At 41.7% G+C, this 21,913-nt stretch overlaps 1 protein-coding gene across 2 annotated transcripts; it reads left to right on the plus strand.

The window, feature by feature from the left end:
• Nucleotides 1–1,353: 1,353 nt before the first annotated feature.
• Nucleotides 1,354–21,575, plus strand: map2k7 (mitogen-activated protein kinase kinase 7). 2 transcript variants are annotated; one of them, XM_031727831.2, is made up of 13 exons: nucleotides 1,354–1,532; nucleotides 3,632–3,679; nucleotides 6,926–7,070; nucleotides 7,420–7,486; nucleotides 9,376–9,489; nucleotides 10,880–10,999; nucleotides 11,198–11,305; nucleotides 11,385–11,564; nucleotides 12,180–12,260; nucleotides 12,903–13,045; nucleotides 13,402–13,447; nucleotides 13,566–13,701; nucleotides 16,092–21,575. In XM_031727831.2, the coding sequence occupies exons 1-13, from the start codon at nucleotides 1,409–1,411 to the stop codon at nucleotides 16,232–16,234; spliced, it is 1,455 nt and encodes a 484-aa protein (XP_031583691.2). In that variant the 5' UTR covers nucleotides 1,354–1,408; the 3' UTR covers nucleotides 16,235–21,575. The 2 variants fall into 2 exon arrangements, with proteins under 2 accessions (XP_031583691.2, XP_031583700.1); XM_031727840.2 differs by lacking the exons at nucleotides 3,632–3,679; nucleotides 16,092–21,575 and having other exon boundaries at nucleotides 13,566–14,190.
• Nucleotides 21,576–21,913: the final 338 nt, after the last annotated feature.

Genomic DNA, 21,913 nt, shown 5'->3' on the forward strand with positions numbered 1-21,913 from the left:
GGTATTAGCAAGGTGTACCCAATAAAATGGCTGGTGAGCGTATATAGCCCATTATCACAGATTCTGTATCAACATTTATCAGTACATTCATTCAAACCTGCCAGAGCAGGACTAAAATGAAATTAGAGGATAAGTAGTTTATTCTCCTGATGGACAAAGTCAAATTATCTGTCATTTCTTCTTCTCGTGAAATTACATCAGAGAAAAATGAATCAAGTAGCAAGCTAAGTATTTCTGCTCTGTAATGAGCATCTGTTTTAATATGCGAGTCAAAATTTTAGAAGAAAAAAGACTCCTTGTGGCAGTTTTAACCTTATCACAGGACTAGTGAACAAACATATCACTTTAACTGGATTCGCTGTATTTGCACCAACTCCTGGAGTCTCCCTGACTTCTGACTGGCTGCTAAAGAAGAAAGCATCACTAATGGAAAAACATCAGAACTGGTCCTTAATGGTCGGCCTTTCCTAGAAACAGGAGTTCCTGGATCCGCAATGATAAGTGCCGATCTGCATCTTATCCTCATGTACTCTCAGCACCATGTAAACAGTAAATTCTAGTAATAATAAATAAATCATTTCACTTCAAATTATCTCAGTAAATGTCCACTACCTGCAGGGAAATTATAACATGAATAACATGTGTGGAATCTTTTTGTGTGGTTTTTATATCTAAAATACTCTGAACACTTCATATTAGATTAGATTGATGTTCATATCTTGCATCGAGGGGTGGAAGTACTGAGAACAGCTGCTGTAACAATAAGGATGTTGTACATACTATAAAATCCTGGTGTAATCTACCTGTTCAGCAGCAGCCCACTTTCATTACAACTTTAATCATAGAAAATGTCTCTTTTTTTCCTCTTAAATATTCATGTGCTGACTTTATTTCCCTGAAAATCTGAGCATATTCAACTCCAACCCAGTCTGGTAGGTCAGACTACCAGTTTTAAACCTTCCCTTTCAGTCTTGCTGCTATCCTTATATCACAAATTGTACTGAAACTAACACCTAAACGTGCATTTTGTGCGCGTCCTAAAATGCAAACAAACTCTGATTTCTACTTGATGCCCAGTAACAGGGTTTTTTTCCAAGCCTGAAAATGGGTAATTAATTGGTAATTGCTACCAAGAATATTTGTTTTTAACAGTATTAGGGTATAAAATGTGATTTTCTTTAGGTGGGCACCAAGAATCTATGGGGAAAAAAAGAATGAGCGTGTGTACTGCAGCGTGTGTGTATATGTGTGTGTCTATGTGCGTGTCTATGTGTGTGTCTATGTGTGTGTCTATGTGTGTGTCAGTGTGTGTGTCAGTCAGTCAGTCAGTCAGTGTGCTGCTGGCCTGCCTGCCAGAGAGGGGAGTCGAGAGCTCTGCTGGGAACTACATGGTGCTCAATTTTTCAAGATGTCGTCGCTGGAACAGAGGCTGTCGCGAATCGAGGAGAAACTAAAGCAGGAGAATGAAGAAGCTCGCCGGAGAATCGACCTCAACATCGACATGAGTCCACAGCGGTCACGACCGAGGCCGAGTGAGTGTCCACAGGGGAGGACCGGGGTGTCGGTAACGGCCACAATAGCACGGGGAAAGATCGGAGCTGCGGGGCCGGAGAGCGGGGGGAGAGGAGAGGAGCGGAGGGAAGGAGTCGGGGCTGTTATGCTGCTGCTACCTTCATGCTAACAGGCTAGCTACATAAACAAACACAGACTCAGGCTGGTCCGCTGATTTTACTGGCAAATTAATAATTAAATAAGTGGGACATTTTCTGTAGTGAGTAACGTAAAGGAAAAGTGTACAAACCGAAGCGATGTTACGAAACATCTTGCCGGTAGACGTGTCCCTGAATCTGTTTTGATTCTGTCCTGTCAAACATGCTAAGCTAGCAGGCTAGCAGCCTCTCTGATAGTCTGTGGCGGGGCCCAGCGTCAGAAAATTTAATGCAGTTTCAGTTTGCGCATGAAAATCTGTGGTCCTGCCAGTCAGCCGCAGAGCATCTATACACTCTTACAACCTGTAACCAGTACATTTGATCGTGATTTTTGCCATAGACTTTATTTTAGTTGCCATTTTGATCTTGAAGAAACATGCTAATTTGAGCAGGCTAAATAACGCTAGCCCTGGATACGCTAACTTTACGTAGGTTACGGCTTAGCTGTTGTGGCAAACACTGGTGCGGCGTAACATATCTTGTGAATATTGAGATTTGTCGCACATATATTGAATGAAGCGCTCCCCGGGTGTTAGTGGACACAAACTCTGTGTCACAGAAGCTGGTGTTAGCAGTGATGTTGGGGCCCTTTCAGGAGAAAAGTCAAGCAGCAGGGAGGTCTGCAGCCTGCCTCTGCTGTGGTTTACACACCAAAGCTCTTCATTATCTACATTCTTACCAGCAGACTTTCAAAGTGTTAGCAATCTGAACCCCTTATCATTTTTTTTCTGCAGATCTTGTTGTCCGTTCATTAGGTTCGAGACCACAAACCTTCGTTTTCTTCCTGTTATTTGAATTGTTTTTTATGAAGCTGATTATGTTGTCACAAAGAGAGGGTTAAATCCGAAGTTTTTTCTTATTGTTGAAATCTCATTTGAAGCCTACAACCTGCTAAAAAGGTGCACCCGTAGATTCAAATCCTGGTGATAAAGGTCATTTCTGCGAGATTAAAGCTTGATTTATTGCCAAAAAAGGTGCAAAATTGGCTTTTTTCATCTTGTGTTATTACATGAAAAGTCTGATTGCCTCCCAGATTGACTCCATTAGAATCACTTGTTTTAACTTTGGCGTCATTAATGTCTAATGAAGCCATGCAAAACTTGCCCATCATGACACTTTTCCAACACGACAGGGCCTCTGTGCTTTTTAATCCACCTTATTTTCTTGATAGCGTCACAAGTACAAATTGACTGAATAACAACAATAACTCTTTAAAAACTACAACAAGATAAGTTTTATCCCCACTCCATACTGACTGGAGATAAAATGTTCTTTTTTACAGAATGAAGATGCACTAGTCTAATATTTGGGCAAAATATCGAAATATGATTCCTCCAGTGTTTAAATACTGCGGTTTTCCGGTTTAGGCGAAAATGGTGAAATCACCCACCAATGTGTACTTAAGGGCCTGTACCTCAGAGTATTTACTGAATGACAGTCAACTTTTGCATGGCTTCAGTAAATACACTAAAATTACTGTATAAGAAAAAACAGCTGATTATGAGGAGGCCAGATGGAGCTTTTTTCAGATTTAATTGGTTTCATATGAAGTGACACAGTAAGCTACTGACCCACTTTTTCTTGCACCTTCAATACGTGGCCTTATTTTAAATCCTGGGAAAAGAGTGCCAAAGAAAATATGAGAAACACTATGATTCATTAATGTGCAATGTAATTGATTTTAGTCTTCATGAGATTAATAGACAATAAGAAAAAGTTCAATTTAAATTTAAACCACTCAAGTTATGTTGTGAAGAAATGAGCGAGTGATGTGTGTGTGGTGGGGTGAAGGTTTTTTTGTTTGTTTTGCTTTTGAGGGGTTTTTGTGATTTTTGACTGTGTGTGTGTGCAAACGTGCGATTGTCTCAGTAGAACACTGCAGTAATGTGCGTGTGTGTGTATATTTTCTTTCCTCCGTCTAGTCATCGTGATCCAGCTCAGTCCTGCTCCAGCCCCTTCCCAGCGTGCAGGTATCATTCAATCCATCGCTCTCTCTGCCACTGCACTCCCCCCACCTTACCAACACCTTTGTCCTCCATTGCATCATCCACTCCCTCCTCCTTCATCTTCTCTCTTTCTTGTTTTTGTTTTTAATATAAATGCACACTTCTTTAGCCCTATAAGACAAGAATAACTTTGGCTGGTCCTTACATTCTCATTAGTTTTCTTTGTTCTGGCCCTGCAAGTAAAGCCTAAAAAACACCTCGATACCACGACTTTCTCCACGTTTCTCTTAACATCCCGTTTAATTTAGAGGTTGAATGGATAGGGCTATGGTGAGAAATATGATACTGTATTTACAGATGGCAGCTAGTGTTAAATCTGACCACCATCTAGTATGGGGTTATATCGTTGTTTTGTCTTGGCAGACTAGAATAGACTTTGAATAACTCATAAAAGTAACTTATGTGAAAGACATGGATTACCATCAGCAGGCCACCATATAAGCATCCAGTTTTATTTCCTACTCAATAAGGATGCACCGATCATACAATCTAAATATTGGATAATGGTGATAAAACTGTGATCCAACAAGTCGATGCTTTTTTTTTCTCTAACCATTGTTATCATTGTTAAGTCTCACACTTGTTTGGAAGGTTTTCCTGGACTTCATACAAAGAAACGTGTTTTCTGTCATCTCTGTTGAAGCAACTTTCAGCAGCTCTCTTATTCACAAGGGTTGGCGGGTAGCTCCACATATTTGATTGGGACTTTTACTCTGAATTCCCCTTCTTGACGTGAGTTCAAACCAGGGATCAACTCCATACAGTTATTTCACTTCACTTGTATCCTGACAGCTTCGCATCCGATACGAGTTTGTGAGGAGCAGTAAAAGGAGGCGCTTGGACTGAGAGGAGGAAAAGGACAACTGTAGTATTTGCAACTGTAAATGAGAGCTATGCACAGTAGCCTGTGATTCTTACACTGAGCTAGCGCAGATAAATTGGAAAAGCTGGATCGGTGCGTCCCTGCTTCGTGTGGTCACTCTACAGCTGAATCGGTTTAATCCATGTTTATGAATCCAGCACTGTTATTTTATCCCGGCAGTCATTTACACCTCCTCTACACTCACATCATCCCTCCATCTTTCCATCTCTGCTCCTCCCTCTCTGTGAATGCGTGTCTGTGTCAGTGGCAGGGAAGTGTTGGTATGTGTTAATGTTCACAGTGTGCGTTTGGACATGTGTCGGATGATTAACCTGTGTTTCGCTGGAGGCAGAGAATCACGGTGCATGTGGCTTTTTTTGCACGGCACGATGGTTTTTTGGGGGGTTGTGTTTTGTTTGACACAGTCTCTAATCCAGCATCCCCACTGGTCCGCCTGCAGGAGTGCTGCGAGCACTCCGGCCTCCCCTCTCCCTCTCTCTCTGTTTTCTTTGTGTGTCGACTGAAGACTTGCCTTCCTGTCCAAGAGTGACTGTCTGTCTGACTTCCAGCCTCACTCTGTGCTATGCAGTTTTGGCCGAATCTCTTCTGTCTCTCTCACATCGGATCGTTTGATGTTGTGTGTTTTCTCATCTTCTGGCACCCTCCCCTTCCTTTTGCAGCGGCACTGTGTGAGCAGGAGGCGGTGCAGCAGTGCCTGCGAGTATCTGTGTTTGTGCGTCTCTCCCTTCCCTCGCTCTGTCTGCTCATCAACCCTCCCATCCGTCCATCTGGAGCCAGTCGAACTGTGGAGATGCAATCTGTGCCAAAGACCGCCTGAATCCTCCTTTCTTGTTACACTAACCCCCTCCTCTCCTTCACTAACTGGTTCTCCCCTTACAGGCTTCATTCATACAGGTGACTCACGGATCCAAATGCCCACTGGCTCTCTACAAAAAAGATCCAAATCGTATTAACAACAACACTGCATGGTCCTTGAGATGCGTTGCAAACTGGTTGCGAACCTGTAAGACGATGATGGGAGATTGCTGTTAACCTGTCTGTAATAATATTTACGTTCAGGGTGGTCTCTGCAGCTGCTGACTTTCTGTCTGAGAATTTGGTGCATGACCGGTACTAATACTACTGCAGATTGTTTCTTCCTGAAATTCTTTAACACGTCTGTTATTGGAGGATGAGTTTGTGCTTGTTTTGCATATGAACCTGATATTACAAGGCTGGTGGAGTTTTAACATGTCCTTGAGTGCATGATTTGGACTTATCTTTATAAAGGGCTAGAAGCATCTGGTATTCACTGTTTTGATTTCCTTTGCAGTCAAACCACACCTACAGCGCTTTAACAGTTTAACCAAAATATTGCAAAATTGTCTGCAGTTTTGTTTTTTACATTTATCAAAAGAAAAATAAGATGAAAATGTGACTTCTCATTTGTATTTGCTCTCACTAATCATCCATGTGTTCAGTCCCCGTTCAAGCCAGGGAAAGTTAAATAGTGCTGCCTGACTTTATTTAAATAATAGTGCTTTTATTTGATACTACAGTCTGTTGTCGCCTTATTTTTTTTTTGTCATGTTTTAGTTTTCTTTCCCGCAGTTGGTTTTATGGTTAAGATAAATCAGTACTTAATAAAATCTAAAATTGCTGACAATCTAAGGACACATTAAATATGTGCTTCCTCATTACAGGGTTGACCCCCTGTTTCAGGTTTTCCTTTGCAGCGCAGGCTAATTAACAACCTTTTTTGGGGCAGGGGTTTGTGCTTGTACTGTTTCCCGCTAGATCGCTTCGTTCTAAGATCTCAGCGGCCGCTGTAATGAGTAAAATACTTTCATATTTAAAATCGTGGCCTGAAGCGGTAAAAATGAAACCCCTGTTGTAATGAACTTGTAGTTTTCCTCTTAAAAACAAACTGTGACTCCCCAACTGTGCGTTAAATTGGTGCAGTTTCTCTCTGAGAATAGTGCTCTGAGATAACTGTCCTGTTTGTTTTAACGATGGGTCAGGACATCAGCGAAACCAAAACAAAGCTGTAACACTCAGGGAGGACGGGAAAGAAAAGTTCCAGTAATGACTAAATAATGTGCAGGATCTAGGTCATAGCGATGTAATGAGCAAACTCTTTGACCTCAGCAAGAGGTCATATCTTTCTTTTATTGTGCAGAGAACAGTCAGAATACCAGATTTAGGGGATAAGATTAAAAACGTCACATTATCGCCTTCTTTACTGATGGTCAGCAGCTTTAAGTAGCTACCATCCTTTTAAGCAACAGTACCATCATCATCCATCTTCTCCTTTCAGGGTCTAATTTGTCATATCCCCTCTACCCCAGCGCTCCAGCTGCCCCTGGCTAATGATGGAGGCAGCCGTTCGTCATCTTCAGAGAGCTCGCCTCAGCACCACCCGTACCCCAGCCGCCCACGACACATGCTAACCCTGCCCACGCCTCCGTATGGCCTACAGAAGAGCCTAGAGAAGTACGTTCAGATTTTAAACATGTGCTGTTCTGATTAAAAGAAAAAAAGCATTTACAGGTTTTACTGTGTCCTCGTGGTCCTGTAATGAAGGAAATGGTTTTGATTAATAAATCAGTAACTTTTTTACATTGTAAGACAAAGAAGGAACACAAAGAGTAGATACACACTCTGTGACAGGTCATGATGTTGTGTGTTATGGATCTACATGCAGAGTGTGGGTGAAAGAGACGCTCAGTAATCCACTCCATTTATGAGTCAGGTCTCTCATCTGGCAGCGTAGGTTGTACGCACTTCCTGTTGCATTTCCTGACACTGATTTCTTTTCCTTTTTGTCCTCCACCCCCCACAGTGCAGAGATTGACCAGAAATTGCAGGAGATCATGAAACAGACGGGTTATCTGAAGATCGATGGGCAGGTGAGACGCATGTTATAGTTGGAGAAGTGAAACTCAGAATGAGGACGCAGACGTGATGTGGCTTTTGCTTTGTGTCAACAAAAATTCAACTCTGTGAGCTGACGCTTTTTAGCAAATGCTGTTTTTGCAACCAAACCTCAACACTCAATCTTCTTCAAAAACAATTTTTAAAAAAATAGCGTCTGGTACTCAGGCATGAATCAAACTATAATTGTGACCTCTTTTCCCCCCAAAGATTTACATCATGTTAACGGGCCTGGTTAGTTGTACTACAGAGAAAGTAGGAAAATAATAAATAGTAAATGGACTGGTTTTTATATAGCACTCAAGTACTCTACTTGAGTGCTCAGAGCGCTTTAATCAGTGTGTCTCATTCACACAAGCACATTTTTCTACATCTGACTCTACACACACACTTACTTCCAACGTGTTTACCAAAGATACTTTGTCATGCAGACTGGAATAGGCAGGGATCAAACTGCAAACCTTCCAAGTAGTAGATCATTTGCTCTACGACAGCTTCCAGCACCTGGTATTCCCACTTCCAATAGGAACCAAGCCCAAACCTATTTAGCCTCTGAGATCAGGTGAGCTCAGGGTGGTATAGCTGGCTAACTGACTAATAATATACAGAGATTAAGCCAGACATATTTGTTAATTGCGGTGCGGTATACTTACAGGTTACATGGCGTGTGTATGTACGCACGCTCTCTCCGCGTACACAGTCCAAAGACGTGCCCTTAGTAGGGTTAGGGTAATTTCCCACAGGTGTGCTAGCTGATTAAGTTGTTCTTAATCTCTCAGTATTCAGGAAAAAGGCTAGTGCCAGCTTGGGCTCTCCTCTGCCTTCAGAAGTGCCTGAATTATCTCTGACATAGATTCAACAAGGTGCTGGAAACCTCAGATTTTGGTCCATGTTGACCTGACAGCGTCACACATTTGCTGCAGATTTGTCAGCTGAAGGTCCGTGATGCGAATCTCCACGATATCCCAAAGGTAATCTATTTGATTGAGACCTGGTGACTCTGGAGGTCGTTTGAGTACACTGAAAGAAACCAGTTTGAGATGATTTGATGTGGTCTGTAATGTCACAGGCCTGTCTGGCATCCAAAACCATGCCATGTTCAAAATCCACCTAATTCTCCATTCAGATGCTCAGTTTGAACTTCAGCCGGTTGTCTTGAGCATGTTTACATTCCTAAGTGCTGCCATGTGATTGGCTGATTAGAAATTTCATGAAGGAGCAGTTGAAGAGGTCCACCTAATAAATTGTCTGAGTGTATTTTAATACAGAGGAATGTCTGTTCCTAAAAGCACAGAGAACCATGTTAAATCGGGTCCACATTACGAGCGTGTTCTTGGGCAGTGCACAGACTATCTGACAGCAAACAGAGCGTCATGCAAACCAGCAACAACCTTGGCATGTCTGCTGTTTGCTGAATAATGTCTGGCCTTGTTCAGTTTGTGTGTTTTTTCTCCCTCTTCCAGCCTTCAGGTCTAGTTTCATACCGAGTGCCAGTCGGAGTTTGAAGATGCTTGAGAAAATTATGTGACTCATTACTGCTCTCCAGATTGTTTGCTCTTCTTCTCATTAGCCCAAAGGCTCTGCTACATAATGCACTCAGTGAGCTGTCACTCACTACAGCACAGTCAACAGTGAATTATTTTTAACAAAGCAAGGCAATTACGCATCTTCTCACTGTGTGCTGCTCTTCTTTAGCCTTGGCTGATCCACAGATCCAAGCGTTTGTTCTCAAGTATCACAGAGCAGTTCACTGTTGCTGCATGATGCAGAAAATTTTCAGGTTGTTAAAGAGTTTGTATTTGTATTGTTTTAACATTTGAATCACTAAAATACTTGAAACACAGAGTCTGAAATGTTGTTTCAGCGGTATCCAGCAGAGGTAACAGACCTGATCAGCGAGGGGGAGATCGGCAGCGGGACTTGTGGACAAGTCTTCAAAGTGCGATTCAAGAAGACGGGCCATGTCATTGCGGTCAAAGTAAGATAGTTGTTTGGTTTTTTTAAATGGGCAAAAAACAAACCAAACCAAAAAAAAAGTCAAAACTGAGCAAAATTAAACACTATCCACACAAATATTGCATTTGTCTTTGCAAGACTTGATAATAATGCAACAAATGGAGAACGAGGCGATGTAGGATTTTGAAATTCTTACCATTGTGTATGTATAAAATCTTACACAAATTTGAATCCTGGTGACTTTCACCTCAGCGTCAAGGTTTTTACAGTATTTCTGGTGGCTCATAAAGAGGGTCGGGTGAAGAGAGAGCTCAGCGTAAGAGTGAAGCTGGGACCCAGCCCCGGATCAGGATAGATGGATGGACACGCCTGATTCATCACATCACTCCATAATGTAGTTGTACTCATTCGTTTTGTTCCCCGTTGTCAGAAAGTTAAAGGAGCAGGAAATTACTGATACTGGCTCTCAAACATCATCTTGGCCAGCCATCTTTAAAGTGTTTGCAGCTGCAGATAAAAATAGTTTTTTGATGACATTATAATACTGTGTGAAATTTATAAATGGTGACATTTCTAAAATGTTAATGACAGAGGCAGGAAAAGTAGTGATTCGCGAAAGATCCCTGCTTCGACCCCCAGGAGGAGACATCCGGCATAAAAATCTGCCAAGTCAAACATGTGGCGCTACCCGCTGTGGTGACTCCTCAGCTGCAGTCGTATGTTTGTGCTTGTAAACCGTGGAAAATATCTGCACGCTAAACACAATCGTACACGTGTCTGCTGCAGAGCAGATACCCCCGCTTCTCAGAAGTTTTTGGACTAGATTGAAACCACAGCGTTATGGCGACTTAGCTTAGATGCTGTGAACACTCACGTCAACACGTTTATTTGTACTTCCTTTCCTTGGATGGCTGGCCGGCTGAAATGTGGATCCCAGCTCAGTTACTTTGTCCTTTATTGTATGAACGCCTACATTTTATTTTTTTAATCTTGGTTTTTGCAATTTGAATAAAACTACGCTTCTTAATGTGAGGGTTTTTATGACTAACTGTAGCTCAAACGTGTTTGTCTGCTCATAGTAGATGATGGGAACACACATTCTGTAACTTCAGGTACCATAATCAAAATACTCGGACTAAATCCAAACAGAGACCAAGAGATTGAAGGCTCTGCTCAGTGTAGTCTCACTATTTTAATTTTCCTTTGTGCTTTAATTGTGAGTAGTTTACCAACAAATGAGCAGTTACAGCCCCATATAACAAACCCGCTATTAATGAGATCATTTAATTGTAGCCCTTCTGGGATGTTTAATAATTAGGCAGTCAGTCAAAGCACCAGAGGAGCCTTTGTTTTATTAAAGCCTACACCCGGCGTAGTGCCTGTGTTTATTTACGTTGTCTGTGTGTCACCAGCAAATGCGTCGCACAGGAAACAAAGACGAGAACAAGCGGATCTTGATGGACCTGGACGTGGTGCTGAAGAGTCATGACTGCCCTTACATCATCCAGTGCTACGGCGCCATAGTGACCAACGTGGGTGTCCCCAAAATACTTAACTGTTTGTAATCACAGCAATAAAATTATAGTACTGTAACAGTGCAGCCCCAGGTTTATTTTATATATCTGCACCCAGGGTGTTTTTGACTCTCTTATTTTAGTGAACTCCCAAGCTTACAGACCTTAGCTACTAACTGTGTGTGTCTGTGTCTGTGTGTCTGTGTGTGTACACAGACGGATGTATTCATCGCCATGGAGCTGATGGGAACTTGTGCTGAGAAGCTAAAGAAGAGAATCCAGGGTCCCATCCCAGAGCGAATCCTCGGAAAGATGACAGTGGCAGTAAGTGGCACGAACACACACAAACCACTCTGCTCCTATGTTCATTTTTGCTCTTACAGTCTCTGTGTGTCCTCTGTAGATAGTGAAAGCGTTGCTGTACCTGAAAGAGAAACATGGCGTTATCCACCGGGACGTCAAACCCTCTAACATCCTGTTAGACGCTAAAGGTCAGATTAAACTGTGCGACTTCGGCATCAGCGGACGCCTCGTCGACTCCAAGGCCAAGACCCGCAGCGCCGGCTGTGCTGCCTACATGGCAGTAAGTGAAAACACACAGTCTACAGTTACCTTTAGAGCTGTTAAGGGGATGTGTGTACACCTTTTAAAATCTTTAAGACACACTTTAGCATCAAGTCGGTTAAGCTCCTGTGATATTGATCTGGTCAGTTAAGTAGCCGAGATGGTTGTTAATTAGTTTCATCTAATTATTTATGTTATATTTGAATCTGATGCCACCAGGCTTCACCTCAGGCTGTCCAGGAGCTAAGTGACGCCCTGAATCAGATCTGGGAGGAGATCCCCGAAGGGGGTAGTCTCATTAGTTTACTTTGATTTTTGGGTGTCTTAGAATTCAACCCTGAGAACCTGTTATTGTTGCTGCTTTGTTGTGGACAGTGCTATGGAGGATAACTTGGTGACAGAGTAGAAGTTTCTAATAAATCAACTATAGACGAACTGACTACAAACTAAGTGAGGGAACCACAGAGCAGCTTCAGTGGTGACTGTCACGATGGTGTAAGATAACACGTTCAAGTCTTGTGCTTTAAAACTTTGAGAGTGTTTATGAGGCTGTGCTTTACACGATACACACTCTCGGGACAGCTAACCTTAGTGTTGCCTGTTGGTTTTTTTGTTTTTTTTCTCATTCTTGCAGCCTGAAAGAATAGACCCTCCAGATCCCACCAAACCTGACTATGACATCCGGGCAGACGTGTGGAGCCTCGGCATCTCTCTGGTAAGTCTGTCATTTCAGTCTAAGGTGCTGCAGTGACTGTCAATGGTGCCCGTGGTGGTAATATTTACATCGATGACACTGAAAGACAGTTGCAGAATAAGAACCAAATGGCAGATCCATTCACATTAAAACAGCTGTTTGAATGTGCAGCTATGTTGCATGAGGTGATGCAGTGATGAGATGTGGTAATAACAGCGTGTCGCAAATCAACTAACATTTTTAACAAGTGTGGTCATAACTGCATCGGTTTCTTGTAGGTGCGAATACTGGGAGTTAAGTAGGTCAGATTACAAGTAGTGTAGACCAGTGTGTAGCATTTTGTGTGTGCGCGAAAACTAAAATTGTTCATGTCCAAATTGTTAGATGAGCAAATAAGTTTCTGTGAGCAGCTAATTGTTGTTCTGCTAAAATGAGAAAAATCATGCAACGCAACACGAGTGCATAAATTTGACCTGTGATATTTAAAAATGGATACATTCTCTGCCTTATTACTTTTATCATGTTTCTTTATATAGTTTGTTATAACCAGATTGGTTTTTGAGCCCAAGGCCCCACCGTTCCTAAGTACAAAGTGACAGAAATGCTTTTGTTCTATTTGCAGCTCACTTGAGGGCATTAACAGGTTTATTGTGGATCTTCCAGGTGGAGTTGGCTACAGGACAGTTTCCCTACAAGAACTGCAAGACAGACTTTGAGGTTCTGACCAAAGTGCTGCAGGAGGACCCTCCTCTCCTGCCTCTCGGCATGGGTTTCTCCCTCGACTTCCAGTCCTTTGTCAAAGACTGGTGAGTGAAAATTGCACTGTAAAGCTGGTGCTCACTGACAGCAGTCCACTCTAGAGCCATCATGTGATCAGGGTGATGACTGGACAGCTGTGTCCACATTAAGAGTAAACGTTTCTGTTCTCTCAGGCTTATAATTCATCTGTGTGCATGAATGTGATCATCTGTGGTGCAGTTTGTGTATATTTAAATGGGTGGTTTTTTTTTTATTATTTGTCTTGTATTTCAGTCTTTATGATCTCTTGTGCACTTCTGTAAAACACATGCCTAATTTTCCTGTAACAAAATGTGCAATAGACATAATATTGCTGCTAAGTTTATTAAAAAAAATTGCGTAAAATGCATTTATCTCTCTATAGCCTCACAAAGGATCACAGAAAAAGGCCAAAATACCATCAGCTGCTGGTGAGCCGCCATTTTTTATTTTATTTTTTATTTTTTAATGGTCGACCAAGATCTTTTAAATTACTCAAAGCACAACTGTAAGTAAATGCAACATTTATGCTTTTCTCCTCCATTTTAGGAGCATAGTTTCATCCGGCGTTACGAGGTGCTCGACGTGGACGTGGCTGGTTGGTTTCAGGTGGTGATGGATCGCACCGAGTCGCCTCGCAGCAGCCAGTGTTACAGCCATCAGCATCAACTCCACTCGCTCTTCAGTAGGTAGCCTAGCCTCGACCAGCCTGGCGTGAGCTTAGCCGTACGCTAGACTAGCCTAGCTTTAGCTTTGCCAAGCCCAGACTCAGTCTATTCTAGTCTAGCCGTCCGCAGCTACGCCAAGCGCTACACCCATCCTGTCTGTCCATCTGTCCACCGGGGAAGAAGAGACCTGAAGATCCCACAGAGGAGGGAGGCACGAAGACTCAGTGGAGGACTCTGGATGGACAGATGAAGCGATGGAGCCACAGAGGGATGGATAGCTGACGCAGGTGGTTCTGGTTATTAGGGTGCTGAATCTGGACAGACAGACACGGGGTCGGGGGGGGAGGGCGGTGCACGCTGTAGTGAGCTTCATTTGTTTAGACACTGTTAGCGCTCACCACGCTATCATCACATCACAGTGTGTGTTGCAGCCACACACATACAAACTGTGTGTGTAGCTTGCATGTGCTTTTACATTTTTCTCCTCTTTTCAGTAGTTTTACACACACGTCTGTCTGTCTGTCGCCGACATTGATCCAAGCCATTGGATTAGTAAACAGAGTAGTCACTACACACTGGAACAAAGCATCTGCTACTTCAGCAAAAACAAGCCGCTCTTGTACATAAACGATTTAGAGGAAAGAACAAAGTCTGGTGCAATTATGATTCTTCAGGTGTTTCTACCATCACACATTCTCAGGCTGTATCTATATGTAATGTGTGTGTGTGTGTGTGTGTGTGTGTGTGTCAGTGAGAGCATTTCTATGTATGGATAACTATAACGACTCACTCACCGGCTTTTAATAGTGAGGTTGTGTTTCCTCGTTAATTCACCTTCACACTACAGCTCTAACACACAAACGAGAACAGATTAATCTGTTGGCTGTGCTTTTAATTTGAAATTCTTTATTTTTTTATGTTTTTTTTAAACAGCATATTTTTTTGTGTTGGGGGAAACAATGAAAAACACTCACAAAAAAATTAGCGTTGCATTTTAGCTTTATAGAAAAGAAGTTGTGTGTTGTTTTTTGGTGATCGGTGCGTGCCGCGAGTACATCCACACTGATATGTTTTTGTTTTAAAAGGTGTAGTTTTTACTACATGTGCGATGAACATTCACACACCAAGCGTGACTTTGAAAATGCAGCTGACCCAGTTTTAGTTTGAAAACTCCTGCTGTCCTGGATCATGCTCCGTAATGTCACCATATTGGCTTTGCAACGACCTCCAGTCTATAGCCCAGGTTCACACACACATTTGGCTGTTAACAGGTCTGTAAATTAGGCAGCAGGGTATGATAGGATACCTTCTCCTTTGTCAGACATAAGCAGGAACTTGCTATACTAATCAGGAACTAATCAGACTTCCTTTTATTTAAGCATTCAAAACACTTCAAAAAGCTGCCACGTGTCATTTTATTTGTACTTTCAACAAAAGCAGAAATTTAACTAATTATGAGCTAATTTTTAAAAACCCAAACATGCACAAAGTTTCTTGAAGCCACATAATTTTGTTTATTTCTGATGCCGTCGGTCTGAAAAGCTACTCTGGAGTTACCTCTATATTGGCTGGGAGTGTGGTTTGTAATGGAGAGCCCATTCCAATCAAGCTAGGTTGTAGCAGACCCTGTGCATGAATGTGAACAGTACAGGGAGAAGCTTAAGGACTGACTGCGACAGTCTCTTGTGTTACATTCAGAAGCGGCCTCGCCTCATTTTCCTGAAGCTACCGGCCCACTGCTTTCTGTTTACACTGGCACACTTGTTCACGTTGTATGTGAAATATACAGCATGATATTGTGTTACAGGCGTTTAGTGTGGACAGATTTTTAATGAAAACATGGTTTTAAAATGAAACGTATTCGTGTGGATGTAGCTTGAACTTCTTGTGGAAGATTGAAAGTTGAAAGATTTAATAAATGTTACGAGAGAGAGAGCAGCTGGGTGATTTTAAAAAAATGGGAGCGTTTTTGTTTTTTTTGTACAGAGAATTTAAAAGGTGTAGATCTTATGACCTGTGGAGCATTTCTTTACTTCACTCTCTGTTCGTCTACCTCTTCCTTTTGTCCACCTCTCTGCCTGCCTCAGCTGCTTAGTGTGACGTAGTGCTCCACAGTGTTATCAGACCAAAGGCTGCGCGTGGGTTGTTGGCGGAGGCCGAGAGATTTAGATTTGCTCCTGCAAACCTTCAGATATTAAGAATCCACGGAGGCGTGTCTGAGCAGTGCTGGTGTGTTTTTTAGGAGGCTAAAACTGTCAGGCTGGGGCCTGTAATTCCACTTTGTTTATATTGGATCATTGTCCTGTTTTTACCGAGCTTTTGGATAAATATCAATGATATGTCATTAATTTCTGCTGATTTATCTGAGTAATTTCTTTTTCCCCAATTCTCCTTTTTTTTTCTTCAGCTGCACAGTGGATTACTGGACTGATTTGGTTTCAATATTATATACTGAGACCAAGAAAAGCAGCAAATTGTTACAGTCAAGATGTAAAAGATGACCAGGAGGTGGAAAAAAAGAAGAGTTTACCTTTTGCAGAATTACTTTGATTAGGTAAAATATCCCCATTCAAAGCTTTTCTCTTTTTTTTTCACTCTGTTTATTTCTACAAAAGAAAACAGGATGACCACTGGCACCTGAGTTACAGTTTGAGACCCCAGCTTAAAGGATATAAAGGATGTGTGTACATATACTGTGTAAACGTGAGTGCAAGTCTACATAGGCCGACGGAGTAGAGCGCTACTATCTCCCTTCTTGCGGGACCACAGCCAAAGCATTCTAGATGTTCAGACTACATCCCACAAACACCAAATCACTGCTAGACAGAACAGAGGAGATGCGATGACGGAGAGGGGGAAATGCGAAGTCAGAGAGACGGAGAGGGGTCCGGGAATGTTGTCAAGATGGTAGAAATGAGTATGGGGTGGGGCAACGTGAGGTGGCGGGGAGGATAAAGAAAGCGTGGTGGCAGGTTCAAGGAAAGTCGGAGACAAGCTGAGTGACAGGAAGTAAGTGTAAGAGAGGAAGCGGTTTCACACAGGAGTGCTGAGCTCTGAGGCTAGCTGTTTGTTTTTGTTTGTGTTTTTTTTTTTTTTTGTAAAGAGCTTTCATGGTGTTACGCCAACCTACCAATTCTGATTTTAGCGAGTTAGCGTGTTGCGTTCATGACGTTTACTGTTCTGTTCAGACTGTTATTTATTTGCATTGCTGCTGCTGCTACTTTTTTTTTTATTGCGTTAGACGCTGCTGTCACTTCTTTTCCCCAAAGGACGAATATTTTATTCTTGTTCTTTTAAGCCAAATAAGTGAAATAATGCAATGTCGATACACGTGTTACCAAAAAAAAGCAAGTCTGAAGAGAGCAAAAGCAAGTGAGAGAAGCTTGGATAGATTAGAGAAGGAAGTGCAGAAAGGTTGGCTTCACGCAAGTACTAACTCACGCCTCACCTCAAATGTACCTCTTGTGTGTATTGAAAGCAGTTAATTGTCATATCCTGATGCCGCACTACACACTACTACTCTGTACAGTGTAGATATGATTGGGGGGTGGGCGGGTCTGTCTGTCTGTCCAGATGCTTTGTGCCACATCCATCCAACACTCTGTCCATCCACTCCTCCATCTGTCTGCAGGTCGCCTGCAAGCTTGACAACCTTGATAGTTCACACCAAAGGTGACCACAACTTAACAAAAAGACAAAAGAGCGTTGTTGTTATCATTATGAGTCTTGTTATTGACATTATAATTGATTACTCTTAGCTATGATTATATATGAAATCTCTCTAGCTAGTGGGAGAGGATGTGTGTGTGTGTATGTGTGTGGGGGGGGGGAGAGTATGTCCCATGTATGTGTCATATACAGTACAGAGGGAGACTGGTGCAATAATACATGACCAGCTGGCTCAAACTCACCGCGGGCCTGGGTCAGGAACTGAGCTCACCTGACTCTTGGCATCACTGAGCACCTGAATGTTAGCCGTTCTGGATAAGCGGTGTCACACAGCTGCTACACAACTGGCTCTGTTAGCTCTGGGCTTACCGATCTGAGTGTCTCCTCTTCAGTCAAGTTATTGAAGTCGCAAAAAAGGTGTTAAAGGTTAAGAGGTATACCGTTAATGTAAAACATTAAAAGTGACATATTGTGCTCATTTCTAACTCCGTATTTTTAGTAAGGGATTCAACTCCAGTAGCTTTGCACAATTCAGCCCCAGCATAGATTCAGCTTCTAAGCCCCACCTCCTTATAACCATATAAGGAAATATGTTCCAAGCTGACATCAGATATGTAGGAAAGTGATTATCCACTAGTGTTACAGTATCTGTGTAATGCAGAAAATAAAGCATAATGGGAATTGGAAGCACATATTTCCTTACTTGGTTAAAGTAATCCTTATAATTTAAGAAGATTCATCAACACAAACTGAAATTAATGATTGATTTATAACCAATATTCTCACACACTGACCTTTAATGTCATGTGTACAGATGATGCTGCGTCTTTAAAATACACTTATTGATAATTCAGACTTAAAAACTAAGACTCAAATTATCTGTAGATGCTGATTGATTAGGTTGCTGGTTTGGTAAGCTCGGTCCAAGCTGTTAAATGTTTCTGAATGATGACTCCGGTGCGACCTGATCATGTTAATTAGTCCCGGTTAAAGGTGGGCCAGCTTTGTAATGCAGAAAAACCCGGCTTAATCCTGACTCACTGACCCAGGCCTCTGAGCAGATGTGAGGTGGAGTTGGCCTGACTCCGTTAGCTCAGCCATTCTCTGGTTTTAATACGGACACCGGATGTAAGCTGGAACTGATTTAAAGTGGTGCACACTTCCATACGACGGGTGAAAACCCCCCCTTCAAAACCATTATATACGGCCCTGGTTCTGGTGCTCTGCCATCACAGCAGCCTGAGCTCTTCTCATCGGTGCAGTTTCAAATACAAGCTCGGCAGTACACGCCGCACTTCCTATTCAGCGCTCAGTGTCCAAACTGTGCGTGCATGCGTGTGCCTCGGCTAACTCGTGATAAAGCTGGACCCAGTCTCCCGCTGTCGAGGTTCTCTGTTATTAAGCTGACATGTATTTCACAAACACGCGCACACACTTGCCGACCGTGCCGTTGGTGTGCATTTCCACTTGGTTGACTGACGGTGCCACACACCACCTTTAAATCCTGTCACATGTAATTGCTTGTATGTGTGTTTGTGTGAGAGTCGGAGGGGGGAATTAAACATCTGATTACTAAACTAGACACACACACACCCACCAAATGTATAAAGTTATCCCATTCTACACAGCAATGCTGGCTACTGCCGATAGTGGCTTTATGTGTATATTAGCTTGTGAGGGAGTCTGTGTGTGCGCGTGTGCGTGTTGTAACCCCATCTGTAAGTAAACCAAATATCATTTTCACTATGCAGTCATTCAAACCATGTCAGCTTGCTTCAGATTTGTTTGTTTTTAAACTTTGTTTTAATCTGGTGAGGTGGGGGGGGAGATGCTTTGTGTACATACAGAATTGGCATCGATGCATTTTTATTTTTTATTTTCCCCTTCTCCAGCTCCACCTCCCTCCCTCCTTCCCTCCCTCCCCGTGTGATTAACATCACCGACTTCAGCGAGAAAGCAAGAGAGATGTTTTGAATGAGCTGACAAATATTTAAGGAATGTATTGGGGTCGGGGAGGGACGAGGGGGGGGGGTCAGACTGGGGTTTGTAGTTTGTTTTTGGTTTTTTTGTTGTTGTTGGTTTGTTTTTGTTTTTTGGGGGAGGGGGGAGGTAACAGATCAATGCTGTAAAGTATATCGATTGCATGTTATTGTCACCGCTGTAACTGCCATTGTTTTGTTTTTATTGTTTCTTTGTTTTCTTCCAAGACAATGGTTGGTTGGGACGGGGATGCACAAAACTTTATTCTTATTTATGATTTTTACACTTGTACTCTGTATTTTTGCTTTTGCAACAAAAAAAGTTGAATTTTTGTGTAATTAGAAAAAGAGAATTTTTTTTTTCTTTCTTCCCCCCAACATACTTTTTCACTTCAGACCCGTCACTATGTGTTGAGGAGGATGAGGAGGAGCTGTATCTTTATTAGCAGACAGTGTTTGTCCTGTTTTCGCCTCGTTCGTGTGCACAGTTTCTCTTTCCAGTTAGCCGCGTGAGCGCGTGGAGAGTGTACGTGATGGTTAATAGTCTACCAAAAGTCTTTTATTGATGGTGATTATTATTATTATTAGCTTTTATTTTTGTTTTGTTTTTTTATTATCATCACAATTACTATTATTACTGTTTTTATTATTGTTGTTAATATTATTATTATTCAGGGCAAAGATGACACCAAATTGAACAAGGAAATAAGTGGGTGATCGAGAGCGGGGCGGTCCGTCTTTCTAAAGGTTTCTTTTTATCGGCGAGGTGGAGCTGTTGGTTTTTCCCGTTACGCTGTAGTTGGTCTGTCCACCTTTGTCAAACCGCCACGTAAAAGATAACCTCTGAACTCAAAGTCTGATAGTATTTTTATTTTTTTTATTATTTTGATTGTTATTATATATTGTTTTCCTTTTGATCAGATATCATGATCAGTTTATTTCTTGTTACCCCAGTTCGGGTCATAAATTGTGTGCTGTTTTTTTTTTGTTTGTTTTTTTTTTGTTTGTTTGTTTGTTTTTTTTGTCCCTTCTTTTATTTTATTTTTATTTTTTATTATTCTTTCTGGTTTGCTGTAGTCGTGAGCTGATGGTAAAACACCAGAGCTTTCTTTTTCTTTTTTTTTTAATTGCTGAGACTGTTGTGACTGATGTTGCACTTGTGATGGTTTTATTTTTGTTTTGTGTTGCAGATTGTTGTGCAGACAGGAGGAGAATATTGGGTGTTTTCCTTATTTTCTAAGAGTCACAGCAGTTATTTTATCAATCATATAAATCTGTGAGACAGAGCAAGAAGATGATTCAACAGTGTATTTTTCTCACTGGTATTTATTTATTAGTCATTTGTATGTTATTTGTCTTTGTTTTTTTATGGTTCTTTTTAATATGTAATTTTTTTTTAATTTTTTTGTGGAGGGCAAACAGGATACAAGGCAGAGGAGTGGACTCTCTATTGGCATTTTTACCGTCGTGTACAGAAAGCTAAATGTCGTGCTCGATCACCACACTAATGTACAGTCTGCTCGGTAGATTAAAAGGTTTTTTTAGAAGAAGAAGAAACCTACAGCACAGTAAAACTCACTCTTTTTGGTTTTACTGTGACTCCCAGATGATTTTGTTTGCTGTTTACCCTCTCAGAAGACCCCATCAGACTCCTCGTGGTTTGGAGCAACTGCATGGTGTGTTTGATTCAAGTGCTTCGCTCATTATTCACAGTTAAGTTGTTTGAATTTGGATGGTTTTAATCAGTGGATGCCACCCTCAGCGCTGACTTTCTTTAAAAATGTATAACTGGTGATAGCTACTTTATTAGTGGTCTGATTGGCTCGTTGTTATGACAGCGAGGTTGGGACATGCCTGCTTTGAAAGGTTTTTGTTGCCTGGTTCTTCTGATTTGTCAGTGTCAACTGCACGATTTTGCTTGTGAGTGTGGTGAGGGGGGGAGAGGACTGACTTCAAAGGCTTCGTTTATGTACACACACACGCACCGATTTATTGTCTTGACCGTTGTATCAGTCAACACAGCTTTACTGCCTGTTTCCTTTCTCTTTTTTTTCTTTTGGTTTTTGTTGGTTTGTTTGTTTTATTTTATTTTTAGCTGTATTTCATCCCCCTCCCCAGTGTCATTTCAAATAAAATAAATGCCATTATATTGTGAATACCTCAGGATCTCTTTGGAGTAAAAAAACAAAACATAATAAAACACATAAAAATCAAATAAATAAATAAAAACTCATAAAAAAAAAGTTTGTGTCTTGTGGTATTTTTCTCTTCTTCGAAATATCCTCACCTGTCTGTGAGAGTCACGGACAGCTCCTGCATCCTACAATTCCCACAATGCAAGGTAGTCAGAGTGTAGGGTTTGGTTCAGTGTAAATTAGCAGCAAAGACAAAATTATCTTCTGATTTATACAAAGCTCAAAAACGTCAGCAAGGGTTTGAGCTGCCGCCTGAGAAAGCGTCATACCAAAAACAAGAAATCTGTGAATTATTGATGCTCACAGCGTTTCCAAGTGTCAGAACATGGGTAGGAAGTGAAACAACTCAAAGACTCTGGAAAGTAAACTGGTAAGAGATGTCCCTA

This window comes from Oreochromis aureus, linkage group 6 (assembly GCF_013358895.1).
Source record: "Oreochromis aureus strain Israel breed Guangdong linkage group 6, ZZ_aureus, whole genome shotgun sequence".
In the NCBI taxonomy this organism is placed as follows: domain Eukaryota; kingdom Metazoa; phylum Chordata; class Actinopteri; order Cichliformes; family Cichlidae; genus Oreochromis; species Oreochromis aureus.